Source organism: Schistocerca serialis, chromosome 3 (assembly GCF_023864345.2).
Source record: "Schistocerca serialis cubense isolate TAMUIC-IGC-003099 chromosome 3, iqSchSeri2.2, whole genome shotgun sequence".
Classification (NCBI taxonomy): domain Eukaryota; kingdom Metazoa; phylum Arthropoda; class Insecta; order Orthoptera; family Acrididae; genus Schistocerca; species Schistocerca serialis.
In genome coordinates this window covers 13217014-13240114 of record NC_064640.1, presented here as the reverse complement: position 1 = coordinate 13240114, position 23101 = coordinate 13217014, and the positions used below count along the sequence as shown (strand labels likewise).

Here is a 23101-nt window from a genome sequence, read left to right as displayed (position 1 = left end):
CTGCTGTTCCTTTTTCTTTCCATACTTTGCCCAGCTGATCTTATTCCGTTTCCCTGAAGTCTTCGAGATTGACGAGACTAAACACTATCGTCATACGACGATACTACTGCAGAGCCGCGAATTTTATGTGATAAAGAACGGTTATAACGTACTGCAGCAGCTAGCAAAAATTTGGTTTTGACATTCTTTATTGAATTTATACATTCGCCGTCAGACGGCTTCCGTGATTTTACCAAAAACCGTGGAACTGCACATTGGCGTGCAAGCCGGCTGGGGATGAGTGTACCAACGATAAACTGGCAACGGCGCTTTTCAGTACCATAACACGAAACCAAAAAAAAGCTCGTTGCTGTTGTACGCTCTAAATACAACCCGCCGTTCTACTGCTAAACACAAATGGCCACACATCGAACTTAACAGTACATATTTGCCTTGCTAGCTCTAAGCGCCACACGTTACTCTTCACTTACGATTTTGCTTCAACTGGAACGATGAGATGTGCAGTTTCAGACTTTAACGTAGTATCTGAAGCTTATAAATCTATACAAGCGCAGCTCGGTAGAATATGGTCCCTTATAACGTGCGGCAGCGTCTGTAACGGTACAGCATCCTGCTGGTTTTATTAGATGGTGCTGTGCATTTTGGCTCCGTCAAAAGGCAGCTAAGCTATGCCATTCGCAGGATCGTGCCTTCCAAAGGGATTGCTCTTACTAAGAATTTCTTTGGCAGTGAAACTCATATAGGTACGCTACGTAAAAGTAACATAGCAGTGTTATCGTGTTTCCACACACACACAAACACCATCCCCCCACACCCTCGTCCTTTCCTCTATCCTTCCCCTTTCCAACCATCACGCATCTCACTGCTCCCGCTAAAAACAAAAAAATTCTTCTTCCTATTATTGGATGAGGTTAGCTGTGGAAAGTACGTGGCTTTAGCGGTTCTACTGTCTATTTAGCGGGAAGCGGACCGTTGGCTATGGTCGGCGAGTGCTTGTAAGCCTTATTATTTGTACGTATTCCAAGTGTACGATTTCTTTTCGAAGGAGCGTCGTATATTGCTCTCCTGTCTTGCCGGGTTTTACACAAAAAATATCTCGACATTGATGCAGTTCCAGTAGCGAGGTCCATCCAGTCCGAGATCTCTCTTGAGCCCTACAATAGATGGCTGATTTATTTGTCCTCACATATTAACATCGAGGACTCCCTACCTCTGAACAGGAGGAGGTATGTCGTACAATTTCATACTTCGTAACTACTTTACTAGAAATCATACGCAGCCTGGAGATTCATCTCTGCATATCTGTAGAAAGAACAGAATCGACGGATATGCCATTTTCGGCATTCTTCGAAAGGCTGTCATGAAGGCAGCTTTTGAAACGAATTACGCTAGTTTAGCAAAAGAACTATGATGTACCTGTAATACTTATCATCTAAAATTTATGTGGCGATCTTGTTAATTTCACTGTTTATAAGACACAGTTTTCGAGAATAATGTGTTATAGAAACATACTTCTCTACAAAAAACACATCCTCCTACACAGTGGTCGTTGCCATGAAAGATAACTGAAATGTCGACCGTTCGGAGCCGAATGTCGCGATGGGTATTTGATTGATCCATGTGGGACCAGTGTTGTCTTCTGCCTTTCGATTTAGACAGTGCTGAGTGACCTGCCGAATGAATGAGAATTCGTGTCAATGTCTAGTGTGATCTAAAAGGTATTCAAGTTCATTCGCCTGCGGAAACATAACATTACTGATTGTAATAAGTACTGCAACGATACGATGCTACTGTATTGTTATGTATAGCGAGAATCGTTTCCGCACTGATTCGCATGCTATAACTACACCTGATCGATTATCCTCGGCGGGGTCAGGGATTTTCTCTGCCTCGTGATGACTGGGTGTTGTGTGATGTCCTTAGGTTAGTTAGGTTTAAGTAGTTCTAAGTTCTAGGGGACTGATGACCATAGATGTTAAGTCCCATAGTGCTCAGAGCCATCTGAACCATCTGATTATCCTCGGGTAAGAAAAAAGCTGTTGTGGACTATCTTCACTAAGACCTTTCTTACTCAGCACGGACTAAGAAGCTGCGCTGTCAAGTGGTTGCCACATACACCTGGGAAACGATATTTCAGTGATTCGATTGTAATCACAGCGATTCACTACGACACATTCATGTTTTCTGCGGAGAAAAAAAGTTGTCGCAAAGGTAAACGTATAAAACTTGTTCTATTTGTCTTTATAAAAATCCAATCCTAATTTTAAGCTAATAAACACCATTCGTGTTTGTAATTGTGGTAGGTCTGCTCTTTCACGAAGACGACGGCTCGATTTATTTTTCCAGCGTAAATGGGCGCTCTCCTGTTTCAGTCGAAAGAATATCTAAAATGAATGCCCACACTAGCTGCCACCAGATGAGGCCGTCCAGTTGCCCGCCGCACCACTTGAGAACGTAAGGAGCAGTTAATTACAAGTTCACTCCCGGCAGCATCTCCTTCGTGACAATGACATCTTACAAGCATACGTCTGGAGCAACAAAGCAATAAATGTGTGAAAAATCGTATAGGAAACTCACCTGTTAGCTTCAGCGTGCAATGAACTGTGATCGTGTCTGTTCTTCTCAGCTGAGTACGTTTCCCTGAACGACAGTATTTTGCTCGAGCAACAATATTTAATGTACACGACGCCATCATTGTCGCCAAAGTCAACGGTGAGGATTTTTCAGTTAGGTGAAATTGCTTGTGGCGTCCGAAAACAACATACGACTGAGTCGAATACACACGCTGAATTAACACAGACTCAGGTAAGAGAAAAAGCTGCCAGAAACCGTATGGGATTTCTGAAGTCATGGTACAGGTGCAAAGGAGAAAGGAACGCCTAGCTACAGGCATTCCGTTACTGTGGCGGGTGTGTACAGAAAGTGAGCCGACTGGTTTCACTGCGGGATGTAAACCGTTAGTGCACAGTTCCCACGGTTTACGTAAACAAAACATTACACCTGCGATTTCCTCACCTCCAACGAGTATCTTCTGCTCCCTCGTGGCTATGTATGCGAAAGGGTTCCGCGGCGTCCTCTATTCGAGTCTGGCAAGATCTGACGGGGGGCGCCGGCTGACTATCGCTCCACGAGGATGTTCGGAGGCAGGGTCTACAGAAACAGACAGACCGCAATTGCAGAAACGCAGCAACGATGTAATATCTCGTTGAGTTCATTAAGGATGGAGTATTCATTTACACTGCTCACCATTAGAACAGCAAAACCAGGAAGAATAGTAAAAAAGAGAAACTTCACTCATTGTGCGTAAACACTATAGCAGGAAGAATACACGAATAAATTTCTAGGTAATTTTGAGGTACGCAGGATGCGAAATTTAGTATACAGAACAGAATCAATGGCCTTAATCCGGCTAGGTATAGAGGGATGACAGATAAAAGTATGTCGTTCGGTGCTGCTTCAGTACTACGCATAGTTCAGCAACGTAGTGGCAGCCGAGTGGAGGCACGCCAGTCTCTCTGAACCCCCCTGCGCCTCACCTCCAAGAGCAAACGTTGTGAGCAGATTAAAGATCTGGAGAACCTGCTGGCCAGGATAACGTTGTGAGCAGATTAAAGATCTGGAGAACGTGCTGGCCAGGATAACAGTCCAACATCCTCCATATCGAGATAGGTCAGGACAGCAGGGGCAACATGCGGTTTTGCGTTATCTTGTTGAAATATAATGCCACGGAGACCTCGAAGACAGGAGACAGCCACCGGCACTAACACGGCAAAAATGAAATAAGTGTTGTCTCAATTACTGGCAATGTGATCCGGAGGTGGTAGTGTTGTGCACCCTATTCCATCACGCCAGGGACTGGGCCTGTATGACGATGGGAATGTAATCTGACGAAGTTCATCCTTCTCCGAGCCTCTACACACTGATAAATCCATCGTGCTGTTGTAAACAGAGCGAGGATTTGTCTGAAAAGACGATGTAGTGGCACTCTTCTAAGTCCCGTGTTCTCGTCTGGCGCACAATTGTCGGCGCGCCTGTCTCCGCAGCCGTGTCGACGGAAACCGCAACACCGGTCTCCGTGCTGACAGTCCGCGGTGCTCAGCCGAAAATTCCGTGTACAATCTGACAGGGATTCCATCGGACCGACATCTTTGTTCAATTTTCACGATTTCAGCTGCTTCTCAACACAACTGATCTTAAAACCTACTCTGGTATCACAAAAGTTATGGGATAGCGATATGCACATATATAGATGGCGATATTATCGAGTACACAAGGTATAAAAGGAGCTGTCATTCCTACTCGAGAGACTTATTTGAAAGAGTTCCCGACGCGATTATGGCCGCATGACGGGAGCTAACAGACTTTGAAAGCGGAATGGTAGTTGGAGCTAGACGCATGGGATATTCAGTTCCGTAAATCGTTTGGGAATTCAATATTCCGAGATCCACTGTGCTGAGAATATCAAATTTCGGGAATAACCTCTCACCACGGACAACGCAGTAGCCGACGGCCTTCACTTAACGACCGAGAGCAGTGGCGTTCGCATAGAGTTGGCAGCGCTAACATACAAGCAACACTGAGTGAAATAACCGCAGAAATCAAAGTGGGTCGTGCGACGAACGTATCCGTTAGGACAGTGAGGGGGGGGGGGGGGGATTTGGCTGTGATGGGCCATAGCAGCAGACGACCGACGTGAGTGGCTTTGCCAACAGCACAGCATCGCCTGCAGCGCCTCTCCTGGGCTCCTGACCATATCGGTTAGACCCTAGACGACTGGAAAATCGTGGCCTGATCAGATGAGTCCAGTTCAGTAGAGCTAATGGTAGGTTTCGAGTGAGGGGTAAACTCCACGAAGCCGTGTGGACTCAAGTTGTCGAGAGGGAACTGTGCAGCTGGTGGTGGCGCCATAATGGTGTGGCCTTTCCTTGCATTGAACACTGGCTGGAAATGGTTGTGTTCGGCTACTTGGGGACCATCTGCAGCAATTCATGGACCTCGTGTTTCGAAACAACAACGGAATTTTTAAGGATGACAGTGGGCCACAATTTTTTGCGATTGATTTGACGAACATTCTGGACAATTCGATCGAGTGATTTGGTTACCCAGATGCTTGACATGAATAACATCAAATATCGAGAGGTCAATTCGTGCACAAAATCCCGCACCGCCAACACTTTCGAAATTATGGACGGCTATAGAATCAGCATGGCTCAAGATTTCCATGCAACGTCGAGTTGCTGCGCTACGTACGTGTCCCATGACTCTTGTCATCTCATTTATCTATGCATTAAGCTTGGGCAGTACTTCTGGATCTGAAATGGAGTCCCAATTGCGAATATGAACAAGGGAATGACGACAAAGTAAATCCGTGCCGGACCTGGCTTTCTCACTTGACACTAGCGGTTGCCTTAACCGCTCTCACTATTCTTGCACGACCCGTGGCCAGACGCAGACTTCCATACGCAGTCGTTCCTGAGTCACAACCTGTACTTGTACACATAGTGTTGTTTCCCGAACAAGCATGTTTGTCAGGAGTAGCATTACAGCATTCCTATTAACAACACAGAAACTGCAGTATCGGACTTTTAGATCTTGCTCTCGGGCTGAACATTTGCTTCGTCGAGTGTCACTCTTATTATATTCTGGCGAAGGTAATGAGATTGACTCTCTTCGGAACGTCGCGCAGTTTCGGCCAACTCGTGCAGCTGGTAACCCGGTAACTTTATGTTAGTCTTTATGTTAGTTTATGTTCCTTAGTGTAAGTCAGCAAGTGGCATATTTATAAGCAGTGTCCAGACCTACAGCTAAGTGATATTAATTTTTATTTCTTTCTTTTTCACTGCAGATCTGTTTCGGCTAAACTGCCATTATCGAGTAACCTGAGGTACAATGTAGATGACATTATTTTCGTTATATATATTATTTTACAGTGGAACACTGAGCACGGATTGCTACTTGAGTATGTATTGTCTATACGGACTGACATTCATATAACATCGTTAACAAGTGAATTTTAACTGTCGTTCTCTATTTGTCAGTTTAAGGTAGTTATTAATCTGTAATAACAGTAATTTGACAGTTTTGGAGCTACGATGTTATATGTTTACAAAGTATAAGCACTGTTATATAGATGACACATACATTACTTGGTTGTGCGTGCATCTAATGTTGCTGTAGGTCTGTAGTATTCTATTTTTATAGCGATCGTAAGCCCTGTTAATTTATAGGTATTTATTGCGTAGGGGTTTCTTATTTGACCTGTATGCTTTTGTTAACTTCTATTTTTGATAAGTTTTCGTAAATTATGACATTCTCTTACGTACTGTATTGGCGCTCTGACATGTGTTTCCACAGTATGTGTACGAGCAACGATGTTAAGATTTTATTTTAGTGTGCATTATCTTTGTCTGTGCACTGCACTTAGAATTATTCGTTTTCTTTTTCGAATATTTCAATAAAAATTATTAAATAGTATTGGTGTTTAAGATCCGTCTGTTCGTTAAATGTGTCTCGTGGTTGGTTTCTTATGTATACATAAATTTCAAATTTCTCGAGAATGGCCTTAGTAACACATTTCGGAATCTGATGAAGTACCTGCAATGCTTGTTCAGATGTATCTGTGTATAAAGAAAATAATGTCACTCACAGTCCACCGCAGGTCATTCGATAATGGCAGTTTAGCCGAAACAAATCTGCAGTGAAAGTATAAGAAAAATTGATATCACACAGCAGCGAGTCTGGACGCTCCTTATAAAAACTTTGTATTAGTTTAACTCGAGGGGAAAGATAAAGAGATAATATTCCTGAGTGTGTTTCAAAAGTTTGACATTTTCCACAAACGTTTCCATTGGTCGCGACGGCATCGTCTCCTCACACTAGCCGACGCGGCTGTAGCAGATGGAGTGTCAAACGTCGTTCGCTTATACCACCTCGAGCGCGTAAGGGAGACGGCCTGTCACCTGATACCGGGGCCAGCACATGCTGCTGCATCTGATTCCATAACCCGTCCGGCCAGTAGGCGTCACCTGAACCCCAGCTCCCAACCCTCAGTCGTCCTTTCGTTTTAGGACGTTCAGGCAGTGTCTCCCGCATTACTCCTGGCTTTACTTTTTTTAAATCCCATATATTGCACCATACAAGTAAAGTACTATTTTCATCTCTCACACTGTTTAATTTCTCTATTCGTAAATATTTCTCCATCTCCAATTCACATTTGCGTTTTGTAAACTTATGTTAGGACTTTCTTTTTCTTTTCTGTAACACGAAAAGGCTGAAATTCTGCATGGAACCGGTATCTTGTATAAGTTACGGTAATTGAACGGTAGATACCTCTCGCGAACAAAGTACTGAACATTTTACTACTCACTCATAAGTTGATGAATCCAGTTTATTAGAAATTAAGGAGAGCATAAGGAACTTGAAAATCCATTAAGCTCTTCTAAGTGATACTACAGATATTTAGAAGCTCAACAAATTACATTTTATAAACAGCCCCCACAAAATTATCTGTGGGACCTAGAAATACAAGCAATTCTCACATAATGGAAAATAAGTTGTTTTTTGTACAAAAAGGAAGACATAACAGTTTTTGAACTATAGAGTAACTGCGTTGTTGATATAACATATAAAATGTCTGCAAATATGCTTTTAGCGAGGATAAGCTCCTATATTGAAGATACCCCGGACGATGCTCAATGTAGGTTTAGACCAACTATTGACAACACGTAAGTTGTAATTATATGGATAGAAAACAAATGTGAATTAATCAACATATACAAGCTATTTTCATAGATTAAAAAAATTTTTTGACGGTATTTACAGTGAATATTTACAGGAATATATTAGAAAACATGGTATCTCCAACAAAAGAAATTTTATAAAATGGTGCAGTTTAATCTCAAACTACAAAATAAAATTTGTGACCAAAATCTTTGAAGATTTCGAGGTCAAAACGTGAGTCAAACCAGGGTGTTCATTATCTCCAGTTTTATTTGATACTATAATTAATGCAATAATTGATAAATTGAAATTATTAGAAAATGGAGCGCAGTTGAAAAACAAGACTAATATCTTGGTGCACGCTGACAACATTGCTTTATTAGCTTACAATGAAAATTAATTAAAAGATCTCACACCACAATTAAAATTTTAAACAAGACACGAGACTTTTTACGAATAAAAATAAAACAATGTAATTCATCATAATTCGCCATCCACCAAATTAAATACACAACTTTTGCAAAGACCAATGAATTTAGTGATCTTGGCACCAAGCTGGCTTCTAACAGTTCCACGAAACCTGTTATCGAATTACGAGTTCAAGAGGCTAACAGATTTTACTATGGCCTTAGCACAGTTCGCAAAAACAAGCTACTTTCCGGGAAATCTAAATTGCATGTATGCAAATCATTACTCGTACAAATTTTTAACATACGGATATGAAACATGGAGTTTGACAAGAGAAGGACTTGGCGCTGTAAGAGACAACTGCCATAAAGTTTAAAGAATATCGCTTCTTTGTGAGTTTCGTCATTTGTACAATGTACCAGGTAAGGTGACAAAAATTGACATATCAATAGACCATCACCAAACAGGACCATAAAAAAGTGAAGGAACAGCTTCCCACTGGAAGCCGACTTCTTGGGGCAGCCATGTGAAAGATACTTGTTAATTTTCAAAGTGACTGAAAAAAATTAAAGCGGAATACAAACTGGAGAAATATTTGTGAGAAGCGCTCAAAGTTGCTAGATATTGTTCATTTGTTCATCTTGCAGCGAGGAGCCTTCATAACTTGGAAAGATAAATAATAATAATAGTGACTGTACAGTGAATGCCAGCTTCTAAACAATAGTTCAATCAAGGGAACGGTGTCTTGTTGTGGCTGTCTTTCTACGTGAGTAATTAAAACTATCATTCATGAACAGTAACTATAGATAGCATAAATATGTTGAAGGCAGAGCAATAAACCTCTCCTTGAATGAAGGTGGAGCTAAACCGATGGGCAAACCGATGAGCACAGTGGGTTATGAATATTTCCATTGGAGGTAATACGTCAGGCCTAAAAATCGAGGACACCTGAAAATGGGACGTCCTGGATTAAACACACACGTTCCGTTACGTTTCTTTGACATTTCTGTATGTTGTAGCTACAAACGATACACATCATGTTACCGTAGTGTAACTGCGTAGCAATAAATAGAATTAATACGAAAGCAAATACCCGTCTCCTCTCTGCAACATTCTTAAAGATTTAGTAATACGACTGCAGGAAAGCACCCATATCTTGTAACTTATCGAAATATTTATAGCACTAATTCGAATACATCACTGTTTTCCTGCGTTTCACGACCAATCATGAATTGCATTAAGTCATGTTCCTAATCGGACATAAAAAAAATTACTGAAAGATCGCATTCTTCGAGATGGATAGAGTTCTTTTTAAAAAATCTCAGTCGCGCTTGACTGTTTTGATTTTAAGGCCTGTATAAAATTCCAGTGTACCATAAACAAACAAAGGAAAAAGCTCCAAAATAAAATGGCTAAAGTCTTATTCCGTTACGCAAAGTTAAATTAGCTTCCAATAGAAAGCATTTAAAAAGAAATACAGTAAGGATCACTGAATGGATTACTGAATGGGTGCGTTTCACGACCAATCATGAATTGCATTAAGTCATGTTCCTAATCGATCATGAAAAAAGTACTGAAAGATCGCATTCTTCGAGATGGACAGAGTTTTTTCAAAAAATGTCAGTCTCGCTTGACAGTTTTACTGTTCAGGCCTGTATAAAATTCCAATGTACCATAAACAAACAAAGGAAAAAGCTCCAAAATAAAATGGCTAAAGTCTTATTCCGCAACGAAAAGTTAAATTAGCTTCCAATAAAAAGCATTTAAAAGGAAATACAATAACGATCACTGAATGGATTACGTATAAACTGACACATAATGAACACAAGTGGCTCTTAGTGCTGAAATCAAAGGATCAGGCTTTATTGGAGTGACGTAGTTGATTGGTTCGTACCTTTTCCGTTTTTTCGCTTAGGCTGAATTCCAGCAGCGAGTTGGTAACAGATATCTGTTCCGCGGTCGGTTTGAGAGTCTGCGTTTCGCTGACAGACGGTACTATGGATTTTCTTGGTGCGGCCCCACGAGCGCTGTGTACAAGCGCCACTCTCTCGCACGGACCCCTCTGTCAACTTTCCTTATTGGATTGCTGCCTCACGAACAATTGGATTACCTCTAATCAACCAGAAAATTAACTTCAATAACTTCGCTTTTGTATGCGTCAGGGTAAGAGAAAGAACTGCCAAAAAACTCATTTGTGGTGTTTTCTCTATGGATTGGGTGTCCGCTGGGAGCTGAACGGAGGGTAAGGTTGAAATTCCGATGACGGTTTTCGGAGTGAGATAAAACCGCCATAGGGATTAACCAACCAAATACCTTCGTTAGCGGTTAATTATCGCACATGTCAGAACACTGTAGTGCAGCCATATCGTGATTCTTTTCCCCTTGACTTCCACTGGCAAAGTGCGTCAACACTTTTCAGAATATGGAGCAATTCCTTCTTTTTGAATTCCACAAAGTACGAACTTTGTAAGACGTTCCTCTTGAGCACGAAGGAACATTTCCGTCACAAGATTTTTCCTACTTTTCCTGAGCCCTATAGTATGATGTGTTTTGCTAACTAACTTGAGGTTATTTTCTTTGAGAGAGCGCACTATCAGCGTCCGTGTTTGCTTGAAGAATGAATATATTTTGAGGAGTCCGCCTAGATGAAACACAATTTCTTGTTTCCCCATCTATACAGAAATATCTTTCGGTGTTGATACACAGTCATCTGCGGGTTTCCTGTCATTATATTTAACAACGTAGAAACACAACCTCCAACAACAAAATTGTGGATGACAAACTAGGTTAAAGTATCAGTGGTACTGCAGAAGACAGACAGCAACAGGGAGAAACAAAATGTGCTGTTAAGTGTAATATAGGGAACCCCACTGATTACAGCGTAACATTACAGTAGTACGTATGAGTAAAGGGAGAAAAATTATAAAATATATTTCGCTCAAGACGGACTACTCGAAACATTACTTATCGATTTGCTGCTGTTTACAGGAAATAATGTTAGACGGTTTAAGAAAATGATCAGGACAATGACCGTAGGAAACAATTTCTCGTTGTTTTACATCTACATCTACACCCATACTCCGCAAGCCACCTGACGGTGTGTGGTGGAGGGTACCTTGAGTACCTCTATCGGTTCTCCCTTCTATTCCAGTCTCGTATTGTTCGTGGAAAGAAGGATTGTCGGTTTGCCTCTGTGTGGGCTCTAATCTCTCTGATTTTATCCTCATGGTCTCTTCGCGAGATATACGTAGGAGGGAGCAATATACTGCTTGACTCCTCGGTGAAGGTATGTTCTCGAAACTTCAACAAAAGCCCGTACCGAGCTACTGAGCGTCTCTCCTGCAGAGTCTTCCACTGGAGTTTACGTATCATCTCCGTAACGCTTTCGCGATTACTAAATGATCCTGTAACGAAGCGCGCTGCTCTCCGTTGGATCTTCTCTATCTCTTCTGTCAACCTTATCTGGTACGTATCCCACACTGCTGAGCAGTATTCAAGCAGTGGGCGAACAAGCGTACTGTAACCTACTTCCTTTGTTTTCGGATTGCATTTCCTTAGGATTCTTCCAATGAATCTCAGTCTGGCATCTGCTTTACCGACGATCAACTTTATATGATCATTCCATCTTAAATCACTCCTAATGCGTACTCCCAGATAATTTATGGAATTAACTGCTTCCAGTTGCTGACCTGCTATATTGTAGCCAAATGATATGGGATCTTTCTTTCTATGTGTTCGCAGCACATTGCACTTAAAGAAACAATCGCTGTAGGGAGCTGATTTCTGAGCAAAATATATAAGTAACTGCATTCGCAATTAGCAGTAGTGATCAGAATCGTGTGAATGAATACAATTAAACACTGTCTTCTGTAGTTCACGTGATGTGAGGCTGAACAGTGTTAAGTTTCTCTTTTAAACATTAACTGACTTAAATGAGACCTGCCAATAATAAAATACGGCAAGGTGCTGTACGAGAGAAAACATTTCATCCTCAGTTTTGTGACATTCTCTGTTGGATGAAGACCTCCACTAAACGTTTTTGTCTAGTTAGGTCTTAAGCTTAGGTGACGGAAAATATATATACATACTAAACTGTAATGGTTTCGACATTTGACCGCATGTCCTGTACAAACATTTTTCACAAGATACCAAGTGAGTTAGAAGCGGAACGGATGACATATTCTCAAGAGTTAATGTTAAAGGAACTGGAAACCTTATGTTCCTTTAATACGTAGATGCCAAGTAAAAACTAAGGTACGAGAAGTCCACACGTAATTGTCTAGAAAGGGGAGAAGAAAGGGGAGATGCTTTTCTTTCATGAAGTATTACACATAATGAGAGATACTTAACCTCACGCAGTCGAAATTCTGAATCGAGGACACACTATGGCTGGAGGATTGTCGAATCCCTCTATGAGTGGATATGCTGTGTTAGTAAGGGATCTGTCTCTGGTAGGCAGGGACAGGAAGACGCAACGTCCGCTGCTTGATGAAGCCTGGCTAAGAGGCTTAGGGAAAATGAATGTTGTCAATCCCTTGTAACAACAGCTCGGTTGATGAATCATTCCGGCTACAAAATCAGTTGCCATTCTAGCGACAGCTTTGTTACAGGCTTAGAGGCATGCGTAGTAGTACGCAATAGGTGGTGCTTATACGCTAACCCGCCGCCGGCAGTCTTGACAGGGGAAGCCGCTCTAACGAATGCTAGTTAAAAACTATCTTTCGAGTAGTGGTGTCCCTCCACCTTTTAGGTCGTACAAGAATGCCGAATGGAAACCCCAGTCTTCTTCATACCGCTTCTGCTCTTTAAGCCTTGGACAACACATACCTCCTATCTAAACTATTCAAAAACTTCTTGCGTCACCTTCATCGCTGCGGACGTGTGTGGCCTTAGGTTCAAGAGTAACAGGGGACGACAATAAAACAAAAAAACAACTTTAATACTTAATACAAACAAAATAATAATAAAATAAAGGCATTCTGCTCGAAAGTGTACATGACTAAAATATAAATCTGTTGTTAGGTAACAGCGGTGCGCATTATAATTAGCTTGGATCCTCCTTGACGTGCGAATAAGGTGGTCGAGGCTGTCCAAGCTTGTCCTGTCTTCGACGACGGCCCTTTTGAAGTCTTCCAGTGATCGAGGAGGGTTCCCTGTGACGACGCGTTATAAGCTTCAACTGACTCGAAGCATGCTCAATCGGGATCATGTCGGCAGATCTTACAGGCCATTCTATTCAGTAGATATGTACCTATTGGGCGATGGTGCTCACAAGGTGGGCGCGGTGTGCTCGTGCTTTATCGTCTTCAAAGGTGAACCCATCGCCGAAATGTTGACTGTAGCGATGGACAGGATAAAGGATTCTGGCCCGATACTGCAAAACGATGAACATATCCTCGATAACGGTGAGAGGGATCTAATACCCGCACATAATGCCAGCCCAGCTACCTTAATATGGCTCTACGAGCCATCTTACTGTGTTTGACGGAAATTACTTTGTGTAATACTACTACTTCCTCCCTTTCCTGTTCCAGTCGCGAATGGTTCACGGGAAGAACGATTGCTGATAAGGCTCCGTGTGACCTCGAATCTCTCTAATTTTATCTTCATGGTGGTTTCGCAAAATATGCATAGACGAAAGCAATATATTCGTTCATTCTTCTGGGAAAGTTCGCTCTCGGAAAGTAAACATTAAACCACACTGTGATCCAGAACGCCTCTCTTGTAGCATATCCAATTGACGTTGGGATAGCATCTCCGTGACGCTTTAGCGCTTACTAAATGAACATGGAAGAAACACACTGCTCTTCTTTGGATCATCCTGCCCGGTACCCATCCTAGACTGATGAGAAAATTTCAAGTACTGGTCGAATTAGGGTTTTGTAAGCTATTTCGTTTGTGGACGGACAACATTTCCTGTCGATTATTCCAACGAATCTCAGGCTGGTATCTGCTTTATCTGCTATTTGCTTGAAGTGGTCGTTCCACTTTAAATCGCTCCGTGTGCATATCGCTAGGTATTTTATGGATGTGACTACCGTCAGTAATTGTTCCGCAGTCGTGTAATCACACCGTAATGAGTCCTTCTGCATATTTATGCGGAATACGTTGTATTTGTTTAGGTTGAAGGTCAGTTTCCATTCTCTGCAATAAGAAAAAAATTGGAAATTTGTGGTAAGTTCCTATGGGACCAAACTGCTGAGGTCATCGGTCCCTAGGCTTACACACTACTTAATCTAACTAACTAACTTAGGCTAAGGACAACACACACACCCGTGCCCGAGGGAGGACTCGAACCTCCGGCAAGGCGTGCTGCGCGAACTATGGCAAGGCGCTCTGGACAGCGCGGCTCTGCAACACGAGCAGATCCTCTGCAGTCTTCTTGCATTTCGCTGTATACAGCAGCACCATCCGCGAAAAAGTCTCATGGAACTTTCGTTGTTATCCACTTGCTCATTTCTATATATTGCCAAAAGTAATGGTGCTGTGGCCCGCCCCTGTATGATCGAAGTTACTTTAATGTATGAAGATTTCTGTTAGCTGAGAATGATATGCTGTGTTCTGTATGCTAGAGAGTCTTCATTACAATGACACAGCTGATCCGATATTCGGTATGCTCGTACATTGTCTATCAGGCAGCATGGCGTCCTTCAGTCAAGGAACACGGCATCAGCGTGTGCTCCGGTATCTCTTGCTTTCTGGTTCTCTTAAACGAACAGACCGAGTTGAGTTTCGAGCGATCGCTATTTCGGTACCTATGTTGATTCCTATAAAGGAGATTTTTTCGGTCTACAGAAAATACAGGATGTTTAAAAAAGAATGACCTTATTTCAAAACTCCATATTTATTGCTAAAACATACTTCAAACATGGCATACATTGCAAAATACTCACAAAATCCCAAATTTTTAGCTGTGCTGTTACAAATGCTATATGTATCCACCAGCAGCAGCACTAACAACATCTAGACGATAGCTAAATTCGTCATTAACACTAGACAATGTATCTGTTTTTACAGATACTTGTATCTGTTTTGTGACAGCCAGAGCGAGAGCACCAGCAGCAGCGAGTACTGTTTATATAAAGCGTTTATTTTGCATTTTGTTTACGACCTTCCACTAAGGAAGGGATTCTATTTGTGTTTATCTGCTCTGCATAGTAACTAACAGTTCTTGATAAAACTTTACGTAGTTTTCGTGTTAGATTTCTTAGTGTTTTCTTGATCGTTTAGAACAGAAAGCGCCCTAAAACCGTCTTTTGTTTGTTTCGCGGCCGTTAGCCACTAGTCACTTGAATCAGCAGTTGTCTTGTGACAGCCAGAGCGAGAGCACCAGCAGCAGCGAGTACTGTTTGTATAAAGCGTTTTTGTACTTATTTGCTGCGCTTAGCTTTTAAATAGTTTTTCTGGGAAAACCTAGCGTAGTTTTCGCGTCTCGTATTTCAGTGAGTGTTTCTTGATTATCAGAGTAGCTCATCAGAAGATTATCTTGGGAATTTGTCACCGTATAGAGTAGGGTAAACATAGTCATGTGTAGGGACTGTGGTTGTTGTGAGCGGACGCAAGGAGAATTGGCCACTCTTCGGGGGCAGGTGGAGGCTTTGTCTGTTAGGCTCATCGAGCTCGAGGCGCAGGCGTCGGCTCGTAGTGGCGTTGGGGCAACTGTGGTGAGACCTATGCCTACTTCGGTGGCCTTGGAATCACATGGAACCCCTGATGTCGCTGCGTCTTCCGGCAGTGAGCATCTTACCGGTCAGCCATCACTCCAGGGTGAATGGCGGACAGTGGTGGGCTCGCGCGTGCCTGGCCGAAAGGCGAAGGTGGGATCTGGCCGCGTGGCAGCTGCCTTACCCCTTTCCAACAGGTACGGGGTGCTTCCTAGTGGTGATGACATCGTTTCCGAGCCACCACAGGATGCCTCGCCTGTTGGGCCAGTGGCCGATTCTCCGGCAAGGTCCCGACAGTCACAGAGGGCGGGCCTATTAGTTATAGGGAGCTCCAACGTTAGGCGGGTTATGGAGCCCCTCAGGAAAATAGCGGGTAGGTCGGGGAAGAATGCCAGTGTGCACTCGGTGTGCTTGCCGGGGGGTCTCGTCCGTAATGTGGAGGAGGCCCTTCCGGCAGCTATTGAACGCACTGGGTGTGACCGGCTGCAGATAGTAGCACATGTCGGAACGAATGACGCCTGCCGCTTGGGTTCTGAGGCCATCCTTGGTTCCTTCCGGCGGCTGGCTGATTTGGTGAAGACAACCAGCATCGCACGCGGAGTGCAAGCTGAGCTTAATATCTGCAGCATAGTGCCCAGAGTCGATCGCGGTCCTCTGGTTTGGAGCCGTGTGGAGGGTCTAAACCAGAGGCTCAGACGACTCTGCGACTATAATGGTTGCAAATTCATCGACCTCCGTTATTGGGTGGAGAACTGTAGGGCCCCCCTAGACAGGTCAGGCGTGCACTACACACCGGAAGCAGCTACTAGGGTAGCAGAGTACGTGTGGCGTGCACACGGGGGTTTTTTAGGTTAGAGGGACCCCCCCTTGGGCGAAACGATAAAATACCTGACGGCTTACCAGAGGGGACATTATCATCGTTGATAAAGAACGTCCGTCCTCAGAGACCAAAAACAGGAAAAGTTAACGTAATATTGGTAAACTGCAGGAGTATCCAGGGCAAGGTTCCTGAATTAGTATCTCTTATTGAAGGAAATAGTGCGCATATAGTATTAGGAACGGAAAGTTGGTTAAAACCGGAAGTGAACAGTAACGAAATCCTAGACACAGAATGGAATATATACCGCAAGGATAGGATAAACGCCAATGGTGGAGGAGTATTTATAGCAGTAAAGAATTCAATAATATCCAGTGAAGTTATTAGCGAATGCGAATGTGAAATAATCTGGGTTAAGTTAAGTATCAAAGGTGGGTCAGATATGATAGTCGGATGCTTCTATAGACCACCTGCATCAGCAACCGTAGTAGTTGAGCGCCTCAGAGAGAACCTGCAGAACGTCGTGAAGAAGTTTCGTGGTCATACTATTGTAATAGGGGGAGACTTCAATCTACCAGGTATAGAATGGGATAGTCACACAATCAGAACTGGAGCCAGGGACAGAGACTCTTGTGACATTATCCTGACTGCCTTGTCCGAGAATTACTTCGAGCAGATAGTTAGAGAACCAACTCGTGAAGCTAACGTTTTAGACCTCATAGCAACAAATAGACCGGAACTTTTCGACTCCGTGAATGTAGAAGAGGGTATCAGTGATCATAAGTCAGTGGTTGCATCAATGACTACAAGTGTAATAAGAAATGCCAAGAAAGGAAGGAAAATATATTTGCTTAACAAGAGTGATAGGGCACAAATCGCAGAATATCTGAGTGACCACCATCAAACGTTCATTTCTGAGGAAGAGGATGTGGAACAAAAATGGAAAAAATTCAGAAACATCGTCCAGTACGCCTTAGATAAGTTCGTACCGACTAAGGTCCAAAGCGAGGGGAAAGATCCACCGTGGTATAACAATCATGTACGAAAGGTACTACGGAAACAAAGAAAGCTTCATCATAGGTTTAAGAGTAGTCGAATCATAGCTGATAAGGAAAAGCTGAACGAAGCGAAAAAGAGCGTAAAGAGAGCAATGAGAGAAGCATTCAACGAATTCGAACATAAAACATTGGCAAACAATCTAAACAAGAACCCTAAAAAGTTTTGGTCATATGTAAAATCGGTAAGCGGATCTAAATCCCCTATTCAGTCACTCGTTGACCACGATGGCACCGAAACAGAGGACGACCGAAGAAAGGCAGAAATACTGAATTCAGTGTTCCGAAACTGTTTCACTGCGGAAAATCGTAACACGGTCCCTGACTTCAGCCGTCGCACGGACGCCAAAATGGAAAATATTGAAATAAACGATATCGGAATTGAAAAACAACTGCTATCACTTAGTAGCGGAAAAGCATCCGGACCAGACGAGATACCCTTAAGATTCTACAGTGATTATGCTAAAGAACTTGCCCCCTTTCTATCAGCAATTTATCGTAGATCGCTGGAAGAACGTAAAGTACCTAGCGACTGGAAGAAAGCGCAGGTCGTTCCCATTTTCAAGAAGGGTCATAAATCAGATGCGAATAATTATAGGCCTATTTCGCTTACGTCAATCTGTTGTAGAATAATGGAACATGTTTTGTGTTCTCGTATTATGACGTTCTTAGATAATACAAATCTCCTTCATCATAACCAACATGGATTCCGCAAACAGAGATCATGTGAAACTCAGCTCGCCCTATTTGCCCAAGAAATTCACAGTGCCGTAGACACTGGCGAGCAGATTGATGCCGTATTCCTGGACTTCAGGAAGGCATTTGATACGGTTCCGCACTTACGTTTAGTGAAAAAAATACGAGCTTACGGAATATCGGACCAGGTTTGTGATTGGATTCAGGATTTCCTAGAAGAAAGAACACAACATGTCATTCTTAACGGTTCAAAATCTGCAGATGTAGAGGTAATTTCGGGAGTACCGCAGGGAAGCGTGATAGGACCTTTATTGTTTACAATATACATAAATGACTTAGTTGACAACATCGGTAGCTCCGTGAGGCTATTTGCAGATGACACGGTTGTCTACAAGAAAGTAGCAACATCAGAAGACTCGTACGTACTCCAGGAGGACCTGCAGAGGATTAATGCATGGTGCGACAGCTGGCAGCTTTCCCTAAACGTAGATAAATGTAATATAATGCGCATACATAGGGGCAGAAATCCATTCCAGTACGATTATGCCATAGGTGGTAAATCATTGGAAGCGGTAACGACCGTAAAATACTTAGGAGTTACTATCCGGAGCGATCTGAAGTGGAATGATCACATAAAACAAATAGTGGGAAAAGCAGGCGCCAGGTTGAGATTCATAGGAAGAATTCTAAGAAAATGTGACTCATCGACGAAAGAAGTAGCTTACAAAACGCTTGTTCGTCCGATTCTTGAGTATTGCTCATCAGTATGGGACCCTTACCAGGTTGGATTAATAGAAGAGATAGACATGATCCAGCGAAAAGCAGCGCGATTCGTCATGGGGACATTTAGTCAGCGTGAGAGCGTTACGGAGATGCTGAACAAGCTCCAGTGGCGGACACTTCAAGAAAGGCGTTACGCAATACGGAGAGGTTTATTATCGAAATTACGAGAGAGCACATTCCGGGAAGAGATGGGCAACATATTACTACCGCCCACATATATCTCGCGTAATGATCACAACGAAAAGATCCGAGAAATTAGAGCAAATACGGAGACTTACAAGCAGTCGTTCTTCCCACGCACAATTCGTGAATGGAACAGGGAAGGGGGGATCAGATAGTGGTACAATAAGTACCCTCCGCCACACACCATAAGGTGGCTCGCGGAGTATAGATGTAGATGTAGATGAAGTTATGGTGGCTGTTATTCTGTTCTTCACTTCCTCTACGTCACGAGGAAAAAGGGAAATGGATACACTTTCCTTCACATATATCGACAAGAAAAGATCGCCTGGGGTGATGTCTGGAGGCCACGAGTGGAGGACAGTGTCTGGGAGTCCTGTGCTCCCTACCCAGAGTTGAGGCATAGTCACGTAAGTTGTTGTGCCAGTGTGGTGGAGCCCCATCCTGATGGAAAATGAAGTCATCGGAGTGCTCCTAAAGTTGTGCGAAAAGCAAATTCAGCAGCATTTGAAGATAGCTCGTTTCAGTCACTGTGTTTTTCTCAAAAATGAAGGGGCCGTGCACTTTTTCCCGAGAAATAGCAAACAAAACGTTCTCATTTCGTGAGTCTCCTTCGTGCTCAGTAATGATATGAGGGATCTGGAGTCCGCATATGCGCACGTTATGTCTGTTTACTTTACAACTAACAGTGACTGTTGCCACAGCACTGAAAATTAACCGTGGTAAAAAATGTGCCGTCTGCCATGTCCTCTAGCGGGGCACTGCTGAAGTCAAGCCGTTTCCTTTTATCACCATCCCGGAGAGCTTGTCCTTACTGTAGCCTGTGTGATTTATAGATCAAACGACGCCTTAAGACTCGCCAGACAGTCGTGTGAGGCATTGCCAGCTCTCTGCTTGCGAGGCGAGTAGACTTTCGACAACTCCGGTAGAACGTAACACCGAGTTCATTCCACCACGTCACCAGAAGTGCGAGCAAGCAGCCTGTCTCCCCAAGTTGGCGATTCCAACGACGAATGTTTTTGGATGTAGGCGGATCAATATCAAAACGCCGACGAAAAGCAGCTGGACTGAAATGATTGACTCACTGTTTCCAAACTGCAGCACACAAAACCCCTTCTGTTGACCGAACACCATCTTACTCCTAATCGACTGTAAGCTAAGAAGACACATTGACTGACATCTAGCTACGATTTTCTAAAATTTTAGACCACACCTAGTCAAAAAATACACATTTCATTGGCGGCACGTCCCATGTTCCGTAATTATTACAGTCCAAAATTAGGCCATTCTCATCTTTGAAATACCATGTATTGTAATAGCGAGCATAAAAAATGTTCCAGAAATGTATAACACATCTACGTTAGAGATATAAGCGTCTGTGCGCTTGTTCGACGACCCTTCTTGAAAACGGGAATGACACGTGTTTTATTCCAATCATTAAGAGTTCTGCACCCCTCCTGCGACTTATGGTACACTGCAGCTAGAAAAGAAGCAAGTTATTTTGCACAGTCTATGTAGAATCGTGTTGGTATCCCGTCATCTCCAGTGGCATTTTCTCTGTTGAACGATTTCAGTTGCTTGTCTATACCCTGGTTACCTATTTAGATATCTTCCATTTTTACGTTCGTGTGACGATTTAGCGGAGGACTTGCAGTGCATTCTTCCTCAGTGAAACAGTTTTGGAACATTTAGCATTTCGGCCTTCTCTATGTCATCCTCCGTTTCGATGCCGTTATGTCCACAGAGCGTCTGGACAGATGCCTTTGATCCTTTTACTGATTTAACGTAACACCAAAACTTCGATAGACAGAACTGTACTTTCGAATTCATTGACAGCTTCACCCATAGCACTCCCTACACTAATTTTGGATTCACTCATCCTTTGTTTGTCTGTGAGGCTTAGGCTAAGTTGAAGTGAGGCAGATTGACAAATGCATTCATACCTGGCCTCTTCCGCACTTCTCAGCGATGACCATCACGCGTCAGACAAAACCTATACTCGTCGGTGAAGCAAACCCGATGACATTGATCGAGATTCCAGTCCAAGTGTTCCCTTGACCACATCTCTCACGGTGCTGTGGTATTTGCACCGTTATTAGTAATGCCAAATATATCGTACGGAGGTGGCTGGGTACTGTCTCGGTCGTCGCAGCCTTCCCAGTTGCCACCAAAAAAGAAGTTTGCGGCTTTATTGCATTCTCCTTGGGATACTTACCAGCCGCAGTTTGTAGGTATTGGTCATCAGGTGCTGTTTTTGACGCCATGCGACCATTACGTTGTAGCTTTGTGAAGTTTTGTGTCCTGCGATAGGTGCTGAATGAATGACGTTGCTGTGATGTACGCCAGTTAGTGGCTACCTTCCCGTGTTGGCAACCTTCTTGTCGTCAAGTCAAACGCGTGCTTCGTCCAACTGACCTTTCAAGGCAGATCGTCGCTCCAAATAATGTACTTTAGATTCCAAAGAGAATATATGGTTTATTGTCATTTTCACAACCCTCGGGTAGTACATTTTCAGGGCGATGAAGTTCGTTGGGTAAAGAGGTGAATCCGAGGCGAGGTGGTAGGCGTCAGGCCTCGTGAGGGCTCGTGACAAGCCGTTCAGAAGTACAATTTGCTCAAAACGCATATATTTTTACATATTTCGATTTCCAAGTTTCTCAGTTAACCTTCAAAAAATAAAATAACGTGAAAGCTAAGAGTCAGGGCAATGACAAAAAATTCTAGAACGGCACAAGTTATGTTTTACACGGGATGTTGTCTGAGGGTTAGCTCGCGTCGATGGACTTGCTGCTCGGTCGGCTGCACAAAACATTCCTGCCAGTAAAAGACTGACCGTACCTACTATCGACAGCAATCATGACACTGTTCGTGGGTCCACAGCGAGGACCGCAAAACCACAGGAAAAGGGTAGGCCACTGTACAAAGAAAAATCGGACAGAATGACTGACTTTTGCGAACGTAGACGTATCTGACAATAAGAACCCGCGTTCCTCCCATTCACACACTCGTCTACTCATAGTCTGCGGACCGTGTCCACAATCGCAGTGCACGCTTCGATTTTAAATTACGGGGTATCAAAGTTGTATAAAATTATCGCTATTATAGCTCTTAAATCATCTGCGTGAAAAATGTACTTACCAAAATACAGACCAAATGCTTTTCAAAAGACTGTAAGAAGGTAGCAAAGCCAGAAGACAGTAACGATATACAGAGGACTGATGCATGGTGCAGTTGATCCATAAGTATACGGCACGCACGGGAAAAGCAATCCACTACTGTACACCCAAGTGACAAAAGCTATGTGATAGTGATAGGCACATATAAAGATGACGGTATCAACGCGTACGCAAGGGCAGTGCATTGGCGCTGTCCTTTATTCTCAGGTGATTATGGCCGCAAGACGGGACTTAACAGACTTTGAAAGCGGAATGGCAGTTGGAGCTAGAAGTATGGGACATTCTATTTGGGAAATCGTTAGGGAATTCAATATTCCGAGATCCATACGGTCAATAGTGTGACGAGAATACCAAATTTCAGGTATTACGCCTCACTACGGACAACGCAGTGGCCGACGGCCTTAACTTAACGACCGAGAGCAGCGGCGTTTGCGTCGAGCTGTCAGTGCTAACTGACAAGCAACACTCAGTGAAATAACCGTTGAAAGCAATGTGCGACGTAACACGACCGTATCCTTTGGGACAGTGTGGGGAAATTTGGCGTTAATGGGCTACATCAGCAGCCGACCAATATGAGTGCTTCTGGTAACTCCACAACATCGC

General features: G+C 43.2%; 1 protein-coding gene across 1 annotated transcript in view; it reads right to left on the bottom strand.

The window, feature by feature from the left end:
• LOC126469644 (homeobox protein SIX6-like) overlaps window positions 1–23101 on the bottom strand; it is a gene marked incomplete at its 5' end in the record, with an annotated part of 185666 nt that overhangs the window by 32044 nt on the left and 130521 nt on the right. The window contains one exon of the mRNA XM_050096768.1: window positions 3016–3150. Within this exon, the coding sequence (XP_049952725.1) occupies window positions 3016–3150 (135 nt within the window). The remainder of the gene's footprint in view (window positions 1–3015; window positions 3151–23101) is intronic.